General features: G+C 46.5%; 1 protein-coding gene across 1 annotated transcript; it reads right to left on the reverse strand.

Moving 5' to 3' along the window:
- Positions 1–17,630: 17,630 nt before the first annotated feature.
- Positions 17,631–19,314, reverse strand: LOC125514188 (protein RGF1 INDUCIBLE TRANSCRIPTION FACTOR 1-like). The gene is made up of 4 exons (XM_048679469.1): positions 19,081–19,314; positions 18,763–18,969; positions 18,442–18,657; positions 17,631–18,351 (listed from the first exon to the last, which is right to left on the reverse strand). Exons 1-4 carry the CDS (start codon positions 19,129–19,131, stop codon positions 18,088–18,090), a joined length of 738 nt encoding a protein of 245 aa, XP_048535426.1. The 5' UTR covers positions 19,132–19,314; the 3' UTR covers positions 17,631–18,087.
- Positions 19,315–19,824: the final 510 nt, after the last annotated feature.

Raw genomic sequence — 19,824 nt, forward strand, 5'->3', positions numbered from 1 at the left:
CTTGTTTGTGCCAACACTTAGCCATTTTCTGTTTCTTGCATACTTTGAATATCTTTAGTCATGGCGGCTTATGACTCCGGCTTTCCTTTATATGTCATTAGCCCTTATTTAAGCCGCCATGATTCATCTGTATCATGATCATGAACCTGTAACTTCATCAAATAAATTGAACCGGCAAATTACTTTCTTTTCAACTTCCCCTTTTTCATCATGCCGTCAAAAGCACCGACAGTCTGCAACTGGGTCCCCTCCACAGTAACTGATGATAACTTGCAAGAGTTTGTCACCATTGGATTTTTGCCAGAGAAAAATGTTATGTCTTATCGTGCTCCTGACCCGGACGAGGAACGGCCTAATCCCAAAGACGGTGAAGTTATTGTCTTCACTGATCACATGAATTGGGGTTTTTCACCACCCGGCTCAAAGTTCTTCAGAGACGTTCTTCATTTTTTTCAAACTTCACCCTCAAGACCTTGGACCCAATTCCATATCCAACATCTGCAATTTTCAAGTTCTTGTGAGGTGTATCTTCAAGAAGAGCCGACTGTGGAACTCTTCAGAGAGTACTTTTATCTGAACCGCCAGAATGAGTGTACCAATGGCCCTAGCTTGGAACTCGGTGGAATCTCCATTCAACACCGACAGGGCGCCGTCTTTCCCTTAATAGTCTTACTGAGTCATCCCAAAGATTGGAATCAGACCTGGTTCTATTGCCAAGATACGTCTCCAGCCAATGAAAAACCACTGCCGGGTTATTGCGCGGAGCGTCTGGATTCCAAGTTTGTGCTCCCTGATAAACTTACTGCTGTTCAACAGAAGAAGCTTATTCCATCTATTAAAAGGATTAATGCCTTATTGGGGAATGGCTTAACCGGAGTTGACTTGATCCGTTGCTGGATCTCGTGGCGGGTCATCCCTCTAAGCTGCCGATTCAAATTGATGTATGAGTATGGCGGAGGCCCAAATGACTCTCTGCGTCACAGCTCGGTACAAATAACTGAAGAAGACATTGTTGCAATGTCAACCATCCTTGTGAACGAAAAATATGAGGACTGCAGTAAGGTTGGGTTAAACCCCTTCTGCAAACTTAAGCCGGCACCAGAGGTGAAAAAACCCTGGCCTCTTTCTCTTTTTGATTTTTCCTCAGTAGTTTTGAATACTTGCATGACCTTTTATCTTGTTTATTTGTTTACAGGACAAATCCAACTTCTGGAAGGCCAAGTATGACCATGAAGCTGCCAAGAAGGCTAGAGTCGCCACCATAGCCGCTCGGAAGACGACCCGGAGGTCCAAGAAGAAAAGGAGCGCTGCTTCGGACCTATTAAAGCTTGATGATGATACTGATTCGGAGGTATCCCTTGACTCCCTTGGTTAGTTTTTTAATAACCTTATTGACACTGACTATTGCCAGGACGACACGGGGGCCAGCCAGGCTGTAGAAGAAGAGATAACTATTTCCTCTGACTCAGCCCATTTGCCAAGACAGTAACTTCGACTGGTAACCCGGAAAGTAAGGTTTTCGCACCCTTTGGCTTATTTGGACCCTCATTTTCTTTTGAAAAAGCAGCAACATGAGAGCCGTCGTCAGGCCCGGAATAATGACGACAACGACCCGCCTTCCGTTTTACAACAAACTCCTCGAAAACGCCCGAATGAGGTTTCTTTGATCTTCATCTTTTGCTTTCATTAATGAATCTATTCCCTTGCCTCACTGACTTTATTTTACCTTTTACAAGAGGTTTCTCGCTCTTCTGGCGACTCATATCAGACTCAGTTTCCGGCTTTCAAAACTACTCTTGGGTAAGGAAAAATCAACTTTCCTCTGTATCTTTAAAAACTGCATTCTTACACTAACTGTCTCATAAAACTTTTCTTAGCGGCCAAGCCAAATCCAAGAAGGCCAAGGTGATTAAGCCGTCAGAAGACCCGAAGGTTCCTGCACATGAGCCGGCCATGCCAACTCCTCCCTCTAAAAATGAAGCACCTGAAGACCCGGCTGTTCATACTCAATTAGATCCTCCTGAGTTGTCAGCCGATGAGATCACCCTTAATCAGACTATCACTGAACCATCTAGTTCAGCTAACCCGCCAACAACTTCTGATATTGACGTGTTGATTACTGTAGCCGATTTGTTGAACCAGGGACCCCCACTGTGTTAGCCCGGCACACTGCTAAGCAAGAAGCCTTGGAGAAGCAGAAAGTGTGTTTTGATATCTCTCACTACACTCATCTGAATGCTAGTGACATACTGTCTGGCTATCTCAGTCATGTTCATTCCAGCTGTGAGTCGGAAATTGAGATGGTCAAGCAATTGCAGCTAAAATATGAGGTATGTTCTCCGGTTCACTTATACTCTGCCAGCCCCCAAGTCTTCAGATGATGAACCTGAATGATCTGTAGACTTTATGATATAGGTTGATACTTTCTCTCTAAGCTTTTCTAAAGTCCAACAAAGTAGTATAAACTTCACCTGTAGTCCCCAAGGGCCGGCTCAATTTATCATAAATGAACCGGTACTTAACTTCATAAATGTCTTTTACTAGTCCCAATAAGTATTGCAATCCGTCTTAATCTTGAGAAACTTTCTGAATATCATGCATTAGCCCCCAAGTGCCAAGTGTTGTTACTTTGTAAAGCACTTGGGACTTGAAACATATAAGAGTCATAAAAATTTGCTTTGGCAGACATTAGCCCCCAAGTGTCAAGTGGTATTGCGGTGCATAGTACTTGAGACTTGAACCCTTATAACTTTTAGTTTAAGCCTTGACACACCTGTGTATGTTTTGTAGAACGCCCTATCTGAATTGAGCTCCCAATTAACTGATGCAAAGGCCCAGCTGACGGATCAAGAGGCGGAAATCAAGACTGCTAACTCTAAACTCCATTGAGTCTTTCTAGACAAAAAAAATTGAAGACCAGCTTGACTGCAAAGAAAAAATCCTGGGACAAAGAAAAGACGTTGCTGATACAACGTGCTGAAACAGCTGAAGCGGCTCTTGAGGAGTTACCACGGAGCTCACCGGCTTAAAGAACCGGGTATCTCAAATGGTCTCCGCCATCTTTGGTAAGTCATCTGTATTAATCACTTATACCTTCTTTTGACCCAGAATATAAGCCGCCTACTGAGCCTTTGTTTAAAAACACTCGCAGGTCCACGACGCAAAAATCTGAGCCAAGACAGTGTGACAAAATTGAAGGCGGTTTATACCTTGGTGGAGCAATTGTATACTGGCGCTCAACGACCACTTGCCACCATCTCCCCTACCAACCAAGGACCCAATCGGTTGAGCGATGTCTTGAAGAAGTTATCAATCTTACCCGCCAGGTTTCAAGAGGTCAAACGATCCTGTGCCAGAGCCAGAGCCATGACTGCCCTGAGCCGCTCCAAAGCCTGGGTGCCAGATCTAGACCCGGCGGATGTAGCTAAGGGGTACCCTACCGTGAAGGAAGACGGGACTCTATATGAGCAAGATGACTTCATTGCCTGTGTGAGGGGAGTTCGACCTCAAGCTACCATTCTTGGAGATGAGACCAACATCGATAAATAGCAGCCGGGTTTTGATATGGAGAATAAGAAGATGGCGACTCCCTCTTATAAGGTGACAGATCTTATCCCTCCGGTTCGTCAACACACTTTTGCTCCGGAACTTGATCCGGCCAGCCTGATTGATGATGAAGCGGAGTTCATTGCTCTGAACGGCTTTGACTGGTCCAATCCCAGCTTCCAATCAGTAGAAGGAGGTGAACCGGCGAGGGGAGAGTCATAACCATCTTTTGGGCTCTCAAAGCCTTGTAATAGATTTAGCTTGAAACTGTATGTGTTGCTTATGTCGTCGCACACAAAATGTTGCATACTACTCTTTACCAGTACATCTTTGATTACATCTGCAATGTTTTAACTTTGCTCCTGCAAAAAAGTGAAAGAGCTGGCTTGGCGGTTTAACATCGTACGGGTCAAAAACACCTGGTATATGACTTTATGAAATTGTCGTATTGGAAAAGATAAACAAGGCTGACAAACCTGTTCGTGAACAACACTGTCATACCTGTGTTTTTGGACTGCCGGTTTTCATGATACAATCCTTTTGAGAAATCAATGCTTCCATATACCTGATGACTATCATGCTTTGGCAGCTTATTGTCAAATAGTCAAGCCGGGTTAAATAAAAACCATACGGATAGTTTAGATTTGAGACAATAAAAACTAGTAAGACAAAATAGCAGATCTCAAACAACATAAATGTGGGGGTTTCTGATTCGAATACGATCAGTAAACCGGACCAAAGGGGTTAAGCTAAGATTCGAATACGATCATATAGCCCCCAGTGGCTTTGGCATTGCGCCGATCAAGAGGGTACCGACGGCTATGTTCTCTTTGGTTCGAATATGACCTATGTTTGAACAGGAAGCCCCCAAATGACCTTGAGAGGTTTTTAACGACCCTAATTCGAATACGGTCCAAGTCGGACCCAAAAGGGGTTAAATTATGATTCGGATACGATCAAGAAGCCCCCTAGTGAGTTTGGCTTTGAGCCGATCAAGAGGGTTACGGCAGCTATGTTCTCTTTGGTTCGAATACGACCTATGTTTGAACAGGAAGCCCCCAAATGATCATGAGGTTTATAGCTAGATTCAAATACGATCATAAGCCGGACCAGAAAGGTTAAGCTAGATTCAGATATGATCAGCTCCTTAATAGTCATTTAAATAACGAAAATAGTAAAGATATATGATCTTTGAAGAAGAAAAAGACAGAGGTCCTGCTTTATTACTTATCATGATATATACAACGTCAAAGGATGTACATGACGAGAGCCGGTAGCTCAAGTGTAGTATGGTCGAAGCTGAGCAATGTTCCACGGCCGGCGGGTCTCCTCCTCCGACTTAAGTGAGTCTTTGTGCTCTCGAACGTCAATGAGGTAATATGACCCGTTGTTTAAATTCTTGCTGACCACAAAGGGTCCTTCCCAAGGCGGGGACAGTTTGTGTGCATCCGACAAATCCTGGATGAGCCAGAGCACCAGGTCACCTTCTTGAAAGGTCCTGGACATAACCCGGCGGCTGTGATAACGGCGCAAGTCCTGCTGATAAATTGCGGATCGAGCCGCCGCCAAGTCTCTCTCATCATCTAAAAAGTCAAGTGCATCTTGTCGGGCTTGTTCATTATCAGCTTCAACATAAGCCGCCACGCGAGGCGAGTCATGACGGATGTCACTAGGCAGCACTGCTTCCGCTCCATAAACCATGAATAAAGGTGTATAACCTGTAGACCTGTTAGGAGTGGTGTTGATAGTCCACAGCACCGAGGGTAATTCCTCTACCCAACAAGCCGGTGTCCGTTCTAAGGGAACCATAAGCCGGGGCTTGAGACCTTTTAAGATTTCCTGATTTGCTCTCTCATCCTGACCATTAGATTGAGGGTGAGCTACGAAAGAAACATCAAGCCGAATATTCTCACGTTGACAAAACTCCTCCATAGCACCTTGGGACAAATTATTGCCATTGTCAGTGATAATGCTGTGTGGAAAACCAAAGCAAAAAATCACCTTTTTCATGAACTGAACCGTTGTGGCTGCATCACACTTACTCACCGGCTCTGCCTCAACCCATTTTGTGAAAAATCGCCTTTTGAAAGGTCCAACCATGTCAAGCCCCCAAACTACAAACGGCCAAGTGATTGGAATCATCCGCAACTCTTGAGCTGGCACATGCGCTCGTCGTGCAAATTTTAGACATCTATCACACCTACTGACCAGATCCTCTGCATCAGCGTGAGCCGTTAACCAGTAAAAACCATGACGAAAGGCTTTGGCCACAAGAGACTTTGATCCGACGTGATGACCACAATCCCCTTCATGGATCTCACGAAGTATTTCATGGTCTACCCAGCTCGAGTGGAAGGAATAAAAACATTTATTCTAAGACCACCGTCGACTGCCCGCAGTCAACAGCGGTCTCGGGGACTACACCCAGTGGGTGCACTCAGCGTGCCCCCACTGGACCAAGAACTCACTCGACACGACCTGTCTAATTCGAGTGAAAGGAGCTACACAGATGTAATTGCAAGAGCTACACAGCTACAAGAAACACCCAATGGGTGTACAGATGCAAGGTGCAGACTGACATCTTACAAATAATAAAGCAGCGGTTTTCAGGTAGCATATCCTAACAGAACAAGAATCGAGTTGGAAAACCAGTCGGAGATCAACTTACAATCCCACTTACTCGGACATTAGCGTCGTAGGCAGCCTTGCTGGTGTCATGCACAACCTTCAATCGGTCCATCATCACACCTGCTTGGATCATAGCTTCTTTGGCAGCTCCCACTTGGTCCTCCGGGATGTGGTGCAGAGCAAACGGAATAGATGAGGGAACCGATGACGTGGGTGGTGGAGTTGGAGCTTGAGGTTGTACGATCAGGCCGAGAGCCTGAGCGGTCGAGGTTGAAGGCTGGTCAGTCAACAAAGGAACAGCAAACGAGACAACAGTCTGTACTGGATCACCAAGTTGCTGAACTTTAGGTTCAGATGCTGGGCGAGGTGCTTTACTTGCGGGCACCCTCCTGCTCAAACTCCTACCCCTTCTCCCTATATTCCTTGAAGGCACTTCTTCATCATCATCATCATCCAGAAGCTGGATAACATTTGTCGGCACTACAAAACACTCGACAAAAAGATTTCAGTCGCTCACCAAAATAGTCGGAAGAGCAAAAGCATAGCTGTGGAATCAAACCTGCTCGAGAAGTGGCCGCGTCTGCGGTCTCCGCGTCACCCCGGTCCTCGTCGACGTCCATGGATGTTGCAGAAGTAGCAGCACTGAAAGTTCCAAATTTCACTCGGTCAAGCTTGAGAAGAAGTTCGCGGTGGAAACAAAAGACAAAGAAAAGAAACACTTACGCTAAAGCAGCAGGCACGGTCACCTTGATCCTGGGCAGAGCCTTCCGGGGCTTTAGTGGAACAATTTTGGTTGTTTCGCAGCCTTCTCTGTTGGCTGTGGAGTCGAGGTTCGAGTGCGCTTCGGGCTTTCTGCACTCGACGAAGCTGCCTTGCTGTGCCCTCCCGCGGGATCCTACGACTGCTTGGAGCGCCGTTCAGAGTGGAGCAGCGAGTCGGCTTCCTTGCTGCTACCAGAGTCCTCGCTGGCCTCCTTGCTGTCATCTTCATATTGCCAGTCAGCGCTTTCGCCATCACTCTCCACTCCCTCCTGGTGCTGCTCCCCATTTGGCATTGAGTACATCTTGGTAAAAATCTGCAAGGCACAAGTTATAAATATTAGTCGGGTTCAAGAACGATCGTGTATTGAAAAAGAACACTTGGTAAAGCATGCCTGACCTTTTTTGGAGCGTTCTCGGCGTCGAATGGCAAAATCCTCCTAGCTCCACGAGGGTTATCCTTATTCCCAGTGATGCTCCGCAGCCACTGAGCCACCGTTTCCTCGGATACCTCCTCTGGGTGGATTCAGGGTGTGTCTTCAGTACCCGAGTACATCCACATTGGATGGTCACGAGCTTGAAGAGGCTGGATACATCGACTGAGGAGCACCTCCAACAGATCCATGCTAGTCATGCCCTCCCGGACTAAGTTAACGACCACGCCGACTAAAAGGGACACCTCACCTTTCTCTTCTGTGGATACAATCAGTGAAGAGGGATGACGGAGTCTCTCCATAGTGAAAGGGGGAGGCCAGTTGACTGACCAGAAGTCGGGACGTCCTTGTAGTAAAACTAGGTCGACTACCATCCCCTAACTGACTCGGGAAAAGTCATGGGAGGAAAAGTACTTCTACCCCTAGTTTGGATTCCTAACCCCCGCACATCTGGATCACGTGTGTATTTTCGTCACTCGGATTAACTTTCTTCACCGACTTGGAATGGCAGGTGAAGATATGTTTGAACAGACCCCAATGCGGTTGTTACCCCAGGAAGTTTTCACACATTGAGATGAAAATGACAATATACGAGATTGTGTTGGGAGGGAAATGATGGATCTGAGCACCGAAAAAGTTCAGAAAACCCCGAAAGAATGGATGCGGGGGAAGGGAAAAACCTCGCTCGACGTGGGTAGGGAGGAGGACGTGCTCATCCTTGCGCAGCTGGGGCTCGGATTCCCCCTCCGGCAGCCTCCAAGAGCCGTGAGCAATCAGACCATCATTGGCAAGATTCTCCAAATCCTCCTTCACAATGATGGAGCGAATCTGGTCCTCTGGATCTAGCCATGCGGCAGACCGGACCGCAACGACGACCCCCGAGCCGTCTTCTTGCCCTTCGCCACCGCCTTCTTTGCGCGCTCCATAGCCATAGTCTTATCCTTCCCCATGGCGACGGAGCTCGAGAGGAATGGGCGAGGGCGCGACGAGCAGGAGGAGATGAGGTGCAGAAGTGGAGAGAAAGGGGATCGAATGAGGCACACAGTGCATCACATCGGCGTCGGCGCTTTTTATGGGCTCGCTTCCGAGTGGCTGACCAGTGGGCCTGAGTGATCCTATCGCATCCTGTAATAGGCGCTCGCTCGATATGTGGAGAAAAAGGCGGCATAAAGATCGAGGCATCCATGTCTCCTCGTTTTGTTTACTGCGCCACGCCCCGTCCCGTGCGCTTCTCCAAAATTGAATCCCGTGAGATCCGGAAACCGCAGAGAAATCGATCGCATCGAAGATATCACATTACAATTCATTCTAAGATTTACAACACGATTCACTCGACAGTCTCAGAAGCCAGAATCGATCAAGGCGACTAATGTAGAGTTAAAGTACCAGTATGCTTTCAAGACCTTGATGAAATGCCTCCGAAGAATTGAATCGAGTCGGAATCAACTTCAACCCTTCTTCACTTGGATCTCAATCCATTCGGGGGCTAATGAGAATGACATGTACCTAGGTTAGGGTCTTAGGCCTAACCTAGACACCTGATACGTCTCCGTCGTATCTAGAATTTTTTATTGTTCCATGCCAATATTCTACAACTTTTATATACTTTTGGCAACTTTTTATACTATTTTTGGGGACTAACATATTGATCCAGTGCCCAGTGCCAGTTCCTGTTTGTTGCATGTTTTTTGTTTCGCAGAAAATCCATATCAAACGGAGTCCAAACGGGATAAAAACGGACGGGGAATATTTTTGGAATATTTGTGAAATATGGGAAAAGAATCAACGCGAGACGGTGCCCGAGGGAACCATGAGGCAGGGGGGGCGCCTGCCCCCTGGGCGCGCCCCTGACCCTCGTGGGCCCCCGTAAGGCGGTTGCTGCTCTTCTTTGGCCATAAGAAAGCTAATTTTTGGAAAAAATCGGGGTGAATGTTTCAATCCAATCGGAGTTACGGATGTCCGGATATATAAGAAACGGTGAAAGGGCAGAATTCCGGAACATTGAAACGGAGAGAGACAGAGAGACAGATCCAATCTCGGAGGGGCTCTCGCCCCTCCCATGCCATGGAGGCCATGGACCAGAGGGGAAATGAAAGGATAGAGAAGAGGTGTATAGAGGGGGGTGATTAGACACTAATTGCCAAAAGTTGCAGTTTTTAATATTCTTAAGTTTAAGTGGAGTTTAAGAACAAGTTTAACAAACACAATACATATCAAGCAAGCATGCAATGAGTATATGAGCAGCGAGAAGTAAAGCATGCAACTTGCAAGAATGTAAAGAGAAGGGTTTGGAGTATTCAAACGCAATTGGAGACACGGAGGTTTTTGTCGTGGTTCCAATAGGTGGTGCTATCGTACATCCACGTTGATGGAGACTTCAACCCACGGAGGGTAACGGTTGCGCGAGTCCACGGAGAGCTCCACCCATAAAGGGTCCAAGAAGAAGCAACCTTGTCTATTCCATCACAGTCGTCGCCCACGAAGGACTTGCCTCACTAGCGGTAGATCTTCACGAAGTAGGCGATCTCCTTGCCCTTACAAACTCCTTGGTTCAACTCCACAATCTTGTTGGAGGCTCCCAAGTGACACCTAGCCAATCTAGGAGATACCACTCTCCAAGAAGTAAAAAATGGTGTGTTTATGATGAACTCCTTGCTCTTGTTCTTCAAATGATAGTCTCCCCAACACTCAACTCTCTCTCACAGGATTTGGATTTGGTGGAAAGAAGATTTGAGTGGAAAGCAACTTGGGGAAGGCTAGAGATCAAGATTCATATGGTTGGAATGGAATATCTTAACCTCAACACAAGTGTAGGTGGTTCTCTCTCAGAAAATGTGTATTGGAAGTGTAGGTATGTTCTGATGGCTCTCTCCACAAATGAAGAGTGGGTGGAGGGGTATATATAGCCTCCACACAGAATCTAACCGTTACACACAATTTGCCAAACTCGGTGGGACCGAATGGTTAAACTCGGTCGGACCGATTCAGCAAACCTAGTGACCGTTAGGATTTTCGGTGGGACTGAGATGCAACTCGGTAGGACCGATATGGTTAGGGTTAGGGCATAACGTAATCTCGATGTGACCGATTACACAAACTCGGTGGGACCGATTTTGGTAATAAGCTAACCAGAGAGTTGGTCAGGTAAACTCGGTGGGACCGATTCGCTCATCTCGGTGAGACCGAAATGTTACAAAAGGGAAACAGAGAGTTTAGATTGCAATCTTGGTGGGACCGATCGCTCATCTCGGTAAGACCGAAAAGTTATGAAGGGAAACAGAGAGATTACAATCCCATCTCGGTGAGACCGAGATTCCTATCGGTGAGACCGAACTGATTAGGGTTTCTGGCAGTGGCTATGTTAACTGAACTCGGTGGCTCCGGATAGAAAGAATCGGTGGGGCCGAGTTTGACTTTTGGTTTAGGTCATATGTGGATGTGGGAAGGTAGTTGAGGGTTTTGGAGCATATCACTAAGCACTTTGAGCAAGCAAGCCATTAAGCAACACCTCATCCCCTCTTGATAGTATTGGCTTTTCCTATAGACTCAATGTGATCTTGGATCACTAAAATAGAAAATGTAGAGTCTTGATCTTGAAGCTTGAGCCAATCCTTTGTCCTTAGCATCTTGAAGGGGTTCCACATCCTCTAGTCCATGCCACTCCATTGTTGAACTTATCTGAAACATACTAGGTAAAAGTGTTAGTCCAACAAGAGATATATTGACATTAATTACCAAAACCACCCAGGGAGCACTTGTGCTTTCAGGAAACCCTTCTCCCATCTAGGGAGAAGGTCAAGGAAGAAGAAGAATGAGGGGGGCTCTCTCCCCCTCTCTTCCGGTGGCGCCGGAACGCCGTCGGGGCCATCATCATCACCGCAATCTACACCAACACCTCCGCAATCTACACCAACACCTCCGCCATCTTCACCAACATCTCCATCACCTTCCCTCCTCTATCTACAGCGGTACACTCTCCCGCAACCCGCTATACCCTCTACTTGAACATGGTGCTTTATGCTTCATATTATAATCCAATGATGTGTTGCCATCCTATGATGTCCGAGTAGATTTTCGTTGTCCTGTCGGTGGTTGATGAATTGCTATGATTGATTTAATTTGCTTGTGGTTATGTTGTTGTCCTTTGGTGCCCATCATATGAGTGCGCGCGTGGATCACACCATAGGGTTAGTTGTATGTTGATAAGACTATGTATTGGAGGGCAAGAGTGACAGAAGCTTCAACCTAGCATAGAAATTGATGCATACGGGATTGAAGGGGGACCAATATATCTTAATGCTATGGTTGGGTATTACCTTAATGAACGTTACTATTTGCGGACGCTTGCTAATAGTTCCAATCATAAGTGCATAGAATTCCAAGTCAGGGATGACATGCTAACAGTGGACTCTCACACATAAAACTTGTTATCGGTCTAGTAAAGTAGTCAATTGCTTAGGGACAATTTCGCAACTCCTACCACCACTTTTCCACATTCTCTATACTAACTTTATTGCTTCTTTACCTAAAACATCCCCTAGTTTTTATTTACGTGCTCTTTATATTCTTGCAAACCTATCCAACAACACCTACAAAGTACTTCTAGTTTCATACTTGTTCTAGGTAAAGCGAACGTCAAGCGTGCGTAGAGTTGTATCGGTGGTCGATAGAACTTGAGGAAATATTTGTTCTACCTTTAGCTCCTCGTTGGGTTCGGCACTCTTACTTATCAAAAATTGTTGTGATCCCCTATACTTATGGGTTATCAACAACCTACCCAAGGACACTGCCCTAGAGTCAAAGACATTCAAAGTCCAACTGAAGACACCAACTAAAATCACCTTGAAGTGCAATCCACTCGACAAGAGATCCCACTCGGATACCTCAATTCCACTCGACCATACAAAGAATCACTCGGAGTACATAAGATCTAAAGCCACCTCAGGATGGCAACGGTCAGGCGTTCACTCCGTAGTCATAAAGACCATTAATAGATGGCATTACCAGTAACGTCCCTGTCTTAACTCACACTGAACCATGTGTAACCGAGGGCTGGAAGGGCCTGGCGCACTCTATATAAGCCACCCCTCCTCTGGCACAAGGGTTCGCACCCCTTGTAACTTTCACGCATAATCCAGTCGACAAGCCTCCGAGGCACCGATACGTAGGGCTGTTACCTCCTCCGAGAGGAGCCTGAACTCGTAAACCTGCGTGTACAACCTCGCTGTAGCTAGGGCCTTGCCTCCTCCTACGTACCCCCTATTCTTTCTGTCAGACCCATTCTCACGATAGGATCTGCACCTGTTGCGGCTTTGGTGTAAGTTTTTTTATCTGTGTTTTTTTCTAATCGATTCTCATTGTTTTCTGATTGATTTTTGTTTTTTCTTTGGTTTTCTTTATTTCATTATTCGGGTTTTTGTTCTTCCTTTTTTCATGTTTTTTCAAATACATTTTGACTTTTCTAACACATGTTATACATTTTCTATACACACGTAACTTTTTTCGTACACATTGAACATTTTCTTCAAAGACATGATGTACAATTTTCAGATATATATTTTGAACTTTTTTTAGTACATTTTAAACTTATTCCAAATAAATATTGAGGACATTTTTAATGGCACGAAACTTAAAACTACGTGAAAATTTCTTTTTTACATTGTATATACATTTTTTTAAAATGTCATGAAACATTTTCTAAATTTTCACATACATATTGTTGAAATGCATGATTTTTTTTAATGCTATCAACAATTCTTGAAAGTTTAGTGAACATTTTTTATGAGTTGTCTAGCATTTCACTTATATACAATAAACTTGTCTGGCATTTCATTATGAGTTGCAGGCTCTGGAAACAGATGTATCCACTCCCTAAATTATTCTTGGTGTGGTTTCTGAATCATACATGGTGACGTGCATTGGCAATCATTATTTAACAGACTTCCTTTTCACTGAAATAAGAACCAGGTAATGCTTACGCTTACGATTTAATCTGGTCATCTAGTAGACAAATAAATGGGTTAATTTTATGCTTAGTATCTTTTGGCATGTGTAATGCGGAGAAAAAACCAGTGTCAGTTGATAGGAATTTCAGGGGTAACATGCTTTTTGGTTCCTGCTATTGCGTTTTAAGTTGTTTATTAATACTTTTAAGGCTTTCCGACACTCAAATTCAGATGCTATCTTGAGTACGACTGAGCAGTTTTGGTTATACTTCAATCCATACATCAACAAAACAAATAACTTAATTACAAGGTACATTCATAATTACCAATGCCTAGCTTTTTTTATTTCGACTAACACAAAGGGTGCAATGTGTAGGTTTAGGAAGCTCTAACGCTTTCTTCGACTAAAGAAGTCTTACAAGCAAGGTTTTCTTTCAAGATAACAAAGGCCTCTTTTGGTTCATAGGATAGGATTATCATAGAAAGAGGAATTTTGTATGAAATGAGATGGCATGTATCTCAAATCCTATGAGTAGGAATAGGAAACGAGATGTCATTTGGTTGACACCAAAGAAATTTTTTCATTGAGTCTATGCTCATTTTTATTTTTCTATGAAATATGGAGGATAGGAACCAATCCTATGTAGGAATAGGAATCTATTCCTATGAACCAAAAGGCTCTAAAGGAAAAAATCCTATAAGAATCATATCCTCTAAAATTTCTATGAAATTCCTCCAAACCAAAGGAGGCCTAAAGCCTAGCAGCATCCCTGTCCATGGAACAATACCGGAAAGAAAGAGTGCTATTGTCTTGCATTTCTCAATATTCCTAGCTTAATTTCATTATTCTGATGATCATTATATATTTTTCTGGTACATGATTATATTTCATTTATTTATTGATATATTCTATTCCTAGGATGAATGCTGATTGTTTTCACATGATACGTGAGTCACGCTTACTAGTTTTGTACAAAATGTTCATAGGGCTTAAGCCCAACAATAGAATGTCTCAGACGTTGTAGAGCTTGGTGTAGTTAAGAGCATATTAATGGTCAACAACACTTGGATTTGCCACCTCTCTATTGTCGGATCGACTTCATCCAACTGTTTCAATTTGGAATGTTATAGGTCATCATATGCATATCATATTTTATTTGCATTTTGGTTTTGATCCTAGAAATTCTAAGCAACTCAAGGACCCACGAAAAGAGTTGGGGATTTCGTTTATTTTCATATTTGAATTTTTCTCAAATTTGAAAAAAGGATCATTTTGGTTTTACTTATTTTTCTCTCCAAAATATATCCAATATTAAAAATAAAAGATAGGAGATAAAATGACTTCTCCAAAATAAAAAGAAATATTGGAGGAAAAATATTAAAATCAAATAAATAGTTTTATTTGGTTTTATTGCTATTTTATTTGAATTAGAAAAGTATGCATTTTTAGGCCAAAACAAATGTTCACTTTATTCTAAATATTTTATTTAGACGGTGAAAATTGTTTTTGGCATTTTTTTAGAATTTTTTTTATATTTATTTAGGATTTTTCCTTTCGACCGAATTTATTTAAAAAAAAAGTTTTTCGGACCGCACTCGGCCGAAGGCCCAGCCGGCCCGTTGTGCCACCGCCTCCGTCGCCGTGCCCGCGTCGGACACCAGCCAGAGTCCGGCTCCGAGCCGCGCCGCGCCCCCTGCCCCAAGCCACCTCGCGCCCCTCCCCTTAAATACCGCCGCCCCGCCGCCCTCTCATCCTCGTCCCAATCCGCCGCCGCCGCGTAGCCGCCGCATCCCGCGTCGCGCCGCCGTCGCCCACGCTGCCGCCCACCGCCCGCTGACCCGCGCCGGAATCCTGCCGCCGCCGTTGACTTTGTCGCCGCCGTTTTTTCGGTTTTAGGTATAAACCGGTCGGTTTTTCTTAGATCGGTCCGGTTTTCTCGGTTTAGATTATTTTACGAATGTTCTTTAGTTTGTTTTAACGAACGAATTCGTTCGTTAGTCTCTGTTAGCGGACGTTCGTCTGATAGATTTTTATTTTTATTTTTATTTTTGACCAGGGACCTATCCGCGATTATTTTTATCCCAGATTAGCCCCTAATCTTCAAACCCTCGCAACTTTTTAACTGTTCGCCCAAATCCAGTGAAACCAACGCCAAAATCTTCGTCTTGAGCCTCTCTTTCTCATTAATCAACTTGAACATGGTTTTGAAAATTTTAAATTTGGTTTCAAGCAGATTTGATTTCGAAATTTTTTTGACCGTAGTTTCAGTTCCGTAGCTCCGAATCGATTGATTCTTTTTGCAAATCGAAGCTCTTCAGTTGAGCTTTCAGATTGAATCTTCTTATTTGAATTTTACCCTTGCATCTATGCTTGAGTGCTTATGTATGCTATTATTTGTTTGCGATAGAATTTCCGGAGTGCGAAGCGTGCTACTACGAGTCTCTGGGTTTGCAGATCGCCGGCAAGGCAAGTAACACATTGATCATACCTCATTATTACCCAGTTTTTATGCATTAGCTACAATCCTCAAACATTGCATGAGTAGGATCTTTTAACTTGTGGGTATTGGGAAGTAGATGATGAGATAGAACCTATTGCCCTTTTATTATCAAACCTTAGAAGTTACTTCTACGTTATGCTCATATTGCTATGCTATGCTCGTAGACGTGGTTTGAGTGATCAAAAAAAGTTCAAAAAATTCCAAATCTTTTTTGGAGTCAAACATGATCAGGTATTGTATTTGTATAAAAAGTTTGGACAAGAAATGATTCATATTGACTCCACGGCAAAAAAGACAAGTTTATGATGACAATATAGCATGTATAGTACTTGTATATAGCGTTTTTTGCCGAATCTTCGACCCAGGATGCAACGAAAGTCATTCTCTGACGAATCTTTTTATATGACTACAATACTTGATCATGTTTAAAACCAAAAAAGATTCAGAATTTTTTGAACTTTTTTTGAATTACTAATTGTTTTTTGCATATAGGGTGCGCTGGTACCCAAGTTCTCCTTCATATTTCCCCCCTCTATCTATCTATAGATAGATATCTCCTCAGCATTATAATACTTTGGATCTTCTTAATGCTGCACTATAAAAGTTTAATAAAAGCGCGAGAGAAACTAAACCGCACCCCCACCAGTGTGAGCACGACACCGCCTCACAGTGGGGCGTGCAAGTACAACGGATCCACGTCCCCACCATCGTCCACACCGCGAGGAATACCATGCCAAGGATGGGCGCCAGAAATGCCATGCATAGTCACGTCTCACTGAAAAAGGCACAAGGTTTTCTGTTTTCTCAGAGAGGAAAACACAGAGGCACAACGCAGCGACGCAGTATAATGCCGGGGAATGACTAACCATCCGATGCGGACACGGGACGGGGACGGCGTTTCGATAGGTCCATGACACGGTGCCGACTGATCGTCAGATCAGCAAAAGGGAGCAGGTGACACATCACCGCGTGTCCAGTGAAGAAAACTGGAACTGACCGATGGGCGCCATGAGGCCGCCGTGTGGAGCGGGCGGGTGGCAACGCCAGTGCGTCACGGCATACGGAGGCCGGAGTCGCACGAAATGCTGCCGAGGAGACGATGCCCTACGCGAATAGTACGGAGGCGTCACCCAAGATGAAGACGCGGACCTGGTGCGAGGTGCAGGTGCACGGGACTGTACATAGCCAGGATGCGCTTGAACCTGATCCATGTCCGGGCACCGGGCGTCCCACTCCCACTCGCCAGCAGGACCCGGTCCGGTGGGCCGATGATAAATGCGCGACGTTGATCGGAGCCCCGGCGTGTTCGTTCCGAACGGGCGGCGACCGGTGGAAAGTAAAGGCGGTGGACGGGCGATGGCAGGCAGGCGTCGCCGTCAGGAACAGCCGCTTTCCGGGACAAATGGCGGGCCCATCAAGTTAGGCGGCGTCGCACGGCACGGCACGGCTCGGCGTCGCCGTCCGTCCACGCCGGGTGGAGGAGGCCGGGCCGGCCATGCGTCCCATGACTCGCCCTCGCCCCTTCCAGAAGCTACCGCACGGGCTTTTCCACGCGCGCGAACGGTCCAAACACGTGCCGACCTCCCCCCGTCAGCTAAATGCACACCGCTTCTATTGACCTCAGACGGCGGCCGGGACGTCACCGGGTAACCGTATCGCCGGCCATGTCGAGCATCTCCTGCGGGCGGCAGCCGCATTGATGGGGGGCTGGCTCTGCGCCGAGTGTCAGAGGACTGGCTCGAGTGAGTGAATGACGAGCCACTCAGCCAGATCAATGCCTGGCTCTGCGGCATTGGGAACACCAAAACATGGCCGAGCTGAGCAGCATTCTTAGTAGTATTTTTTATTACTGTACATGGCCCGTGCCGCGCACACACATGAACACCACGCTGGCCTCCTGCTCCACACACTACGGTTCCCTACGGTGATACATTTATCTATCATCTATGCACATTTACGATCTAGTGCCGTAACCATATGGGGGCAAGGAGTTTACTACAGTACATTGCAAAACTTAGTCGTCGTCATGGAGTTGCAAGTTACTTACTTACAGTCTAACGCTACTGTTTTACCGGTGGTAACTAGCTAGTATAACTGAACTGCAACAAACTGAAAGTCACACGCTATAGTAGCAGGAGTATGTGCTTGCTGCTCGTGCCCCTCGACGGCGGCCCGGGGCTCGCCGTTCAGGGCGCGCAGCCATTACCTTCTTGGCTATGTCACGTGTACAGCACGCTAGAGTGTTGATCAGGGCCGGGCAGGCATGTGTGCTGTCTTAGTACTCCACGATGAGGCTGCCGAACGGCGACCGGTGCGGGATGCCCTTGCGGCGCTTGTTGCCGGCGCGGTAGCTGCTGGAGGTGGCCGGCGGGGTCGACGGCGAGAAGCTCTGCACCACGCTGCTCTTGTCGCTGCTGCCGCCGCTTGTGCTCGTGCACGAGTGCTCCGAGTCCGACCGCGCATCCTTGACCGCCGCTCTCTTCTTCTTCTTGCCGCCGTGCTTCTTCCTCGGCCGGTGGCCGCCGGACGTGCCTACAATCTGTGGGGCAGAAGACGCCGTGCTGGTTACCAGCTTGCAATGCGCCAGGCCATGGCCGAAGCTTGGATTGTAAGGAGGACATATGCATACTTTGCATCCGAGGGAGCAGAAGCGGAAGGAGTCGAGGAGGCTGCGCTCGCAGACCTCGCAGGTGTTGGTGACCCCCTTGCCCGGCCTCGGCTGCGGGCGCTCGTTGAGGAACACCACGCGCGCGCTGTTGATGATGTACGTCTGCACGCCGGTGATGTCCAGCACCCTCTGTATCTCCGACGCCCGGATCACGTCGTGGTACGACGACCTCCGAATCTGCTCCCGTGCCACGCATCAGTCAAGACCAACATGAATCGATCGAACAGGGGAGGAAGAGGATACAGGAGGACGCCGGCATTGGAGAATGGTCTACTGACTGACCTGGATGGCGTGGTGGTCGCGGTGGTGGGCGAGGCAGAGCGAGCAGAGCGCGCCGTTGACGCAGTCGAGGCAGTACATGTTGCACTCGCTCTTGTGCGCGTCGGCGTGCGCCCGGCATTGCACGAAGAAGCTCGTCGCCAGCAGCGGCTTCAGCCACGGCGGCCACCGCTGGTTCTCCGCCTCCTCGTCCTCGCACCCCGCTCCTCCCTGCTCGCCCAACATTGCAGTTTCAATCCGGCACCGCCATTAGGATCAGTCGAGAACCAAGAAACATTGCTGGAGATAATCATCAAGAAATCAATCAGCTAACAAGATTACCGTGGCGCCGCCGCTCTTGAGCGCGAGAGGGGACGCGTGGTCTATTGCCATCTTGCGCCGGGGAAACGAGAAGGAAGAATGTGGATGCGGGAGAGCAGGGGAGGGAAGAAATGCTTTGCAAGAAAGCGGCTCGCCGGCACAGGAGCGCGAAGGCTTTGTAGGCCGAGGTGGAGGAAAAGTAGCGCGGCGCTTGTGGCTTGTGGAAAGTGGTGGAAAAAATGGGAGGAGGAAGACTCGGCGGGTACTTTGACAGTGAGCTCTCGGGCCGTTCTTATCGACTCGTCGCGGGCCCGGGCCGAGTCGCGACCCGGCAAGCACACGTAGTATGACCGACCGGTCGAATCGCAAATTGCAAATCATATATAGTACTCCATCCGTTTCGAATTATTTGTCTTGGATTTGTCTAGATACGAATGTATCTAGACACATTTTAGTGTTAGATATCTCCATATCTAGACAAATCAAAGACAAGTAATTCGAAACGAAAGGAGTACAAACAAGCTATGAAATCCCAGCAAAGAGGTGCATTTTTGTTTCTGAACCTGTCGGCGTCACGGTCCCGGTTCGGGCTGCCTCGCGTGATACGGCGGGAAATTGTGATCGATCCTCTCTAAACAGCGAGGGCACACTTTTTTTGCGAGTGCTAAGCAAAGGTACACAATCGCTTTTTCAAGACGTGGTACTACGTCCATTGCCACTGCATTAGTAAGGCCAACTTCACCGCACGACTCATCTTATCCAGGT

The sequence above is a fragment of the Triticum urartu genome, chromosome 6, assembly GCF_003073215.2.
Source record: "Triticum urartu cultivar G1812 chromosome 6, Tu2.1, whole genome shotgun sequence".
In the NCBI taxonomy this organism is placed as follows: Eukaryota; Viridiplantae; Streptophyta; class Magnoliopsida; order Poales; family Poaceae; genus Triticum; species Triticum urartu.

Excerpts from the sequence above, each read along its gene's own strand:
- LOC125514188 (XM_048679469.1), bottom strand. The coding sequence starts at position 19,131 with ATGGCAATAGACCACGCGTCCCCTCTCGCGCTCAAGAGCGGCGGCGCC. Across the intron at positions 18,970-19,080 it reads TCAAGAGCGGCGGCGCCACG|GGAGGAGCGGGGTGCGAGGA; the intron begins GTAATCTTGTTA and ends TTGGGCGAGCAG. Across the intron at positions 18,352-18,441 it reads TCTGCTCCCTCGGATGCAAA|ATTGTAGGCACGTCCGGCGG; the intron begins GTATGCATATGT and ends TCTGCCCCACAG.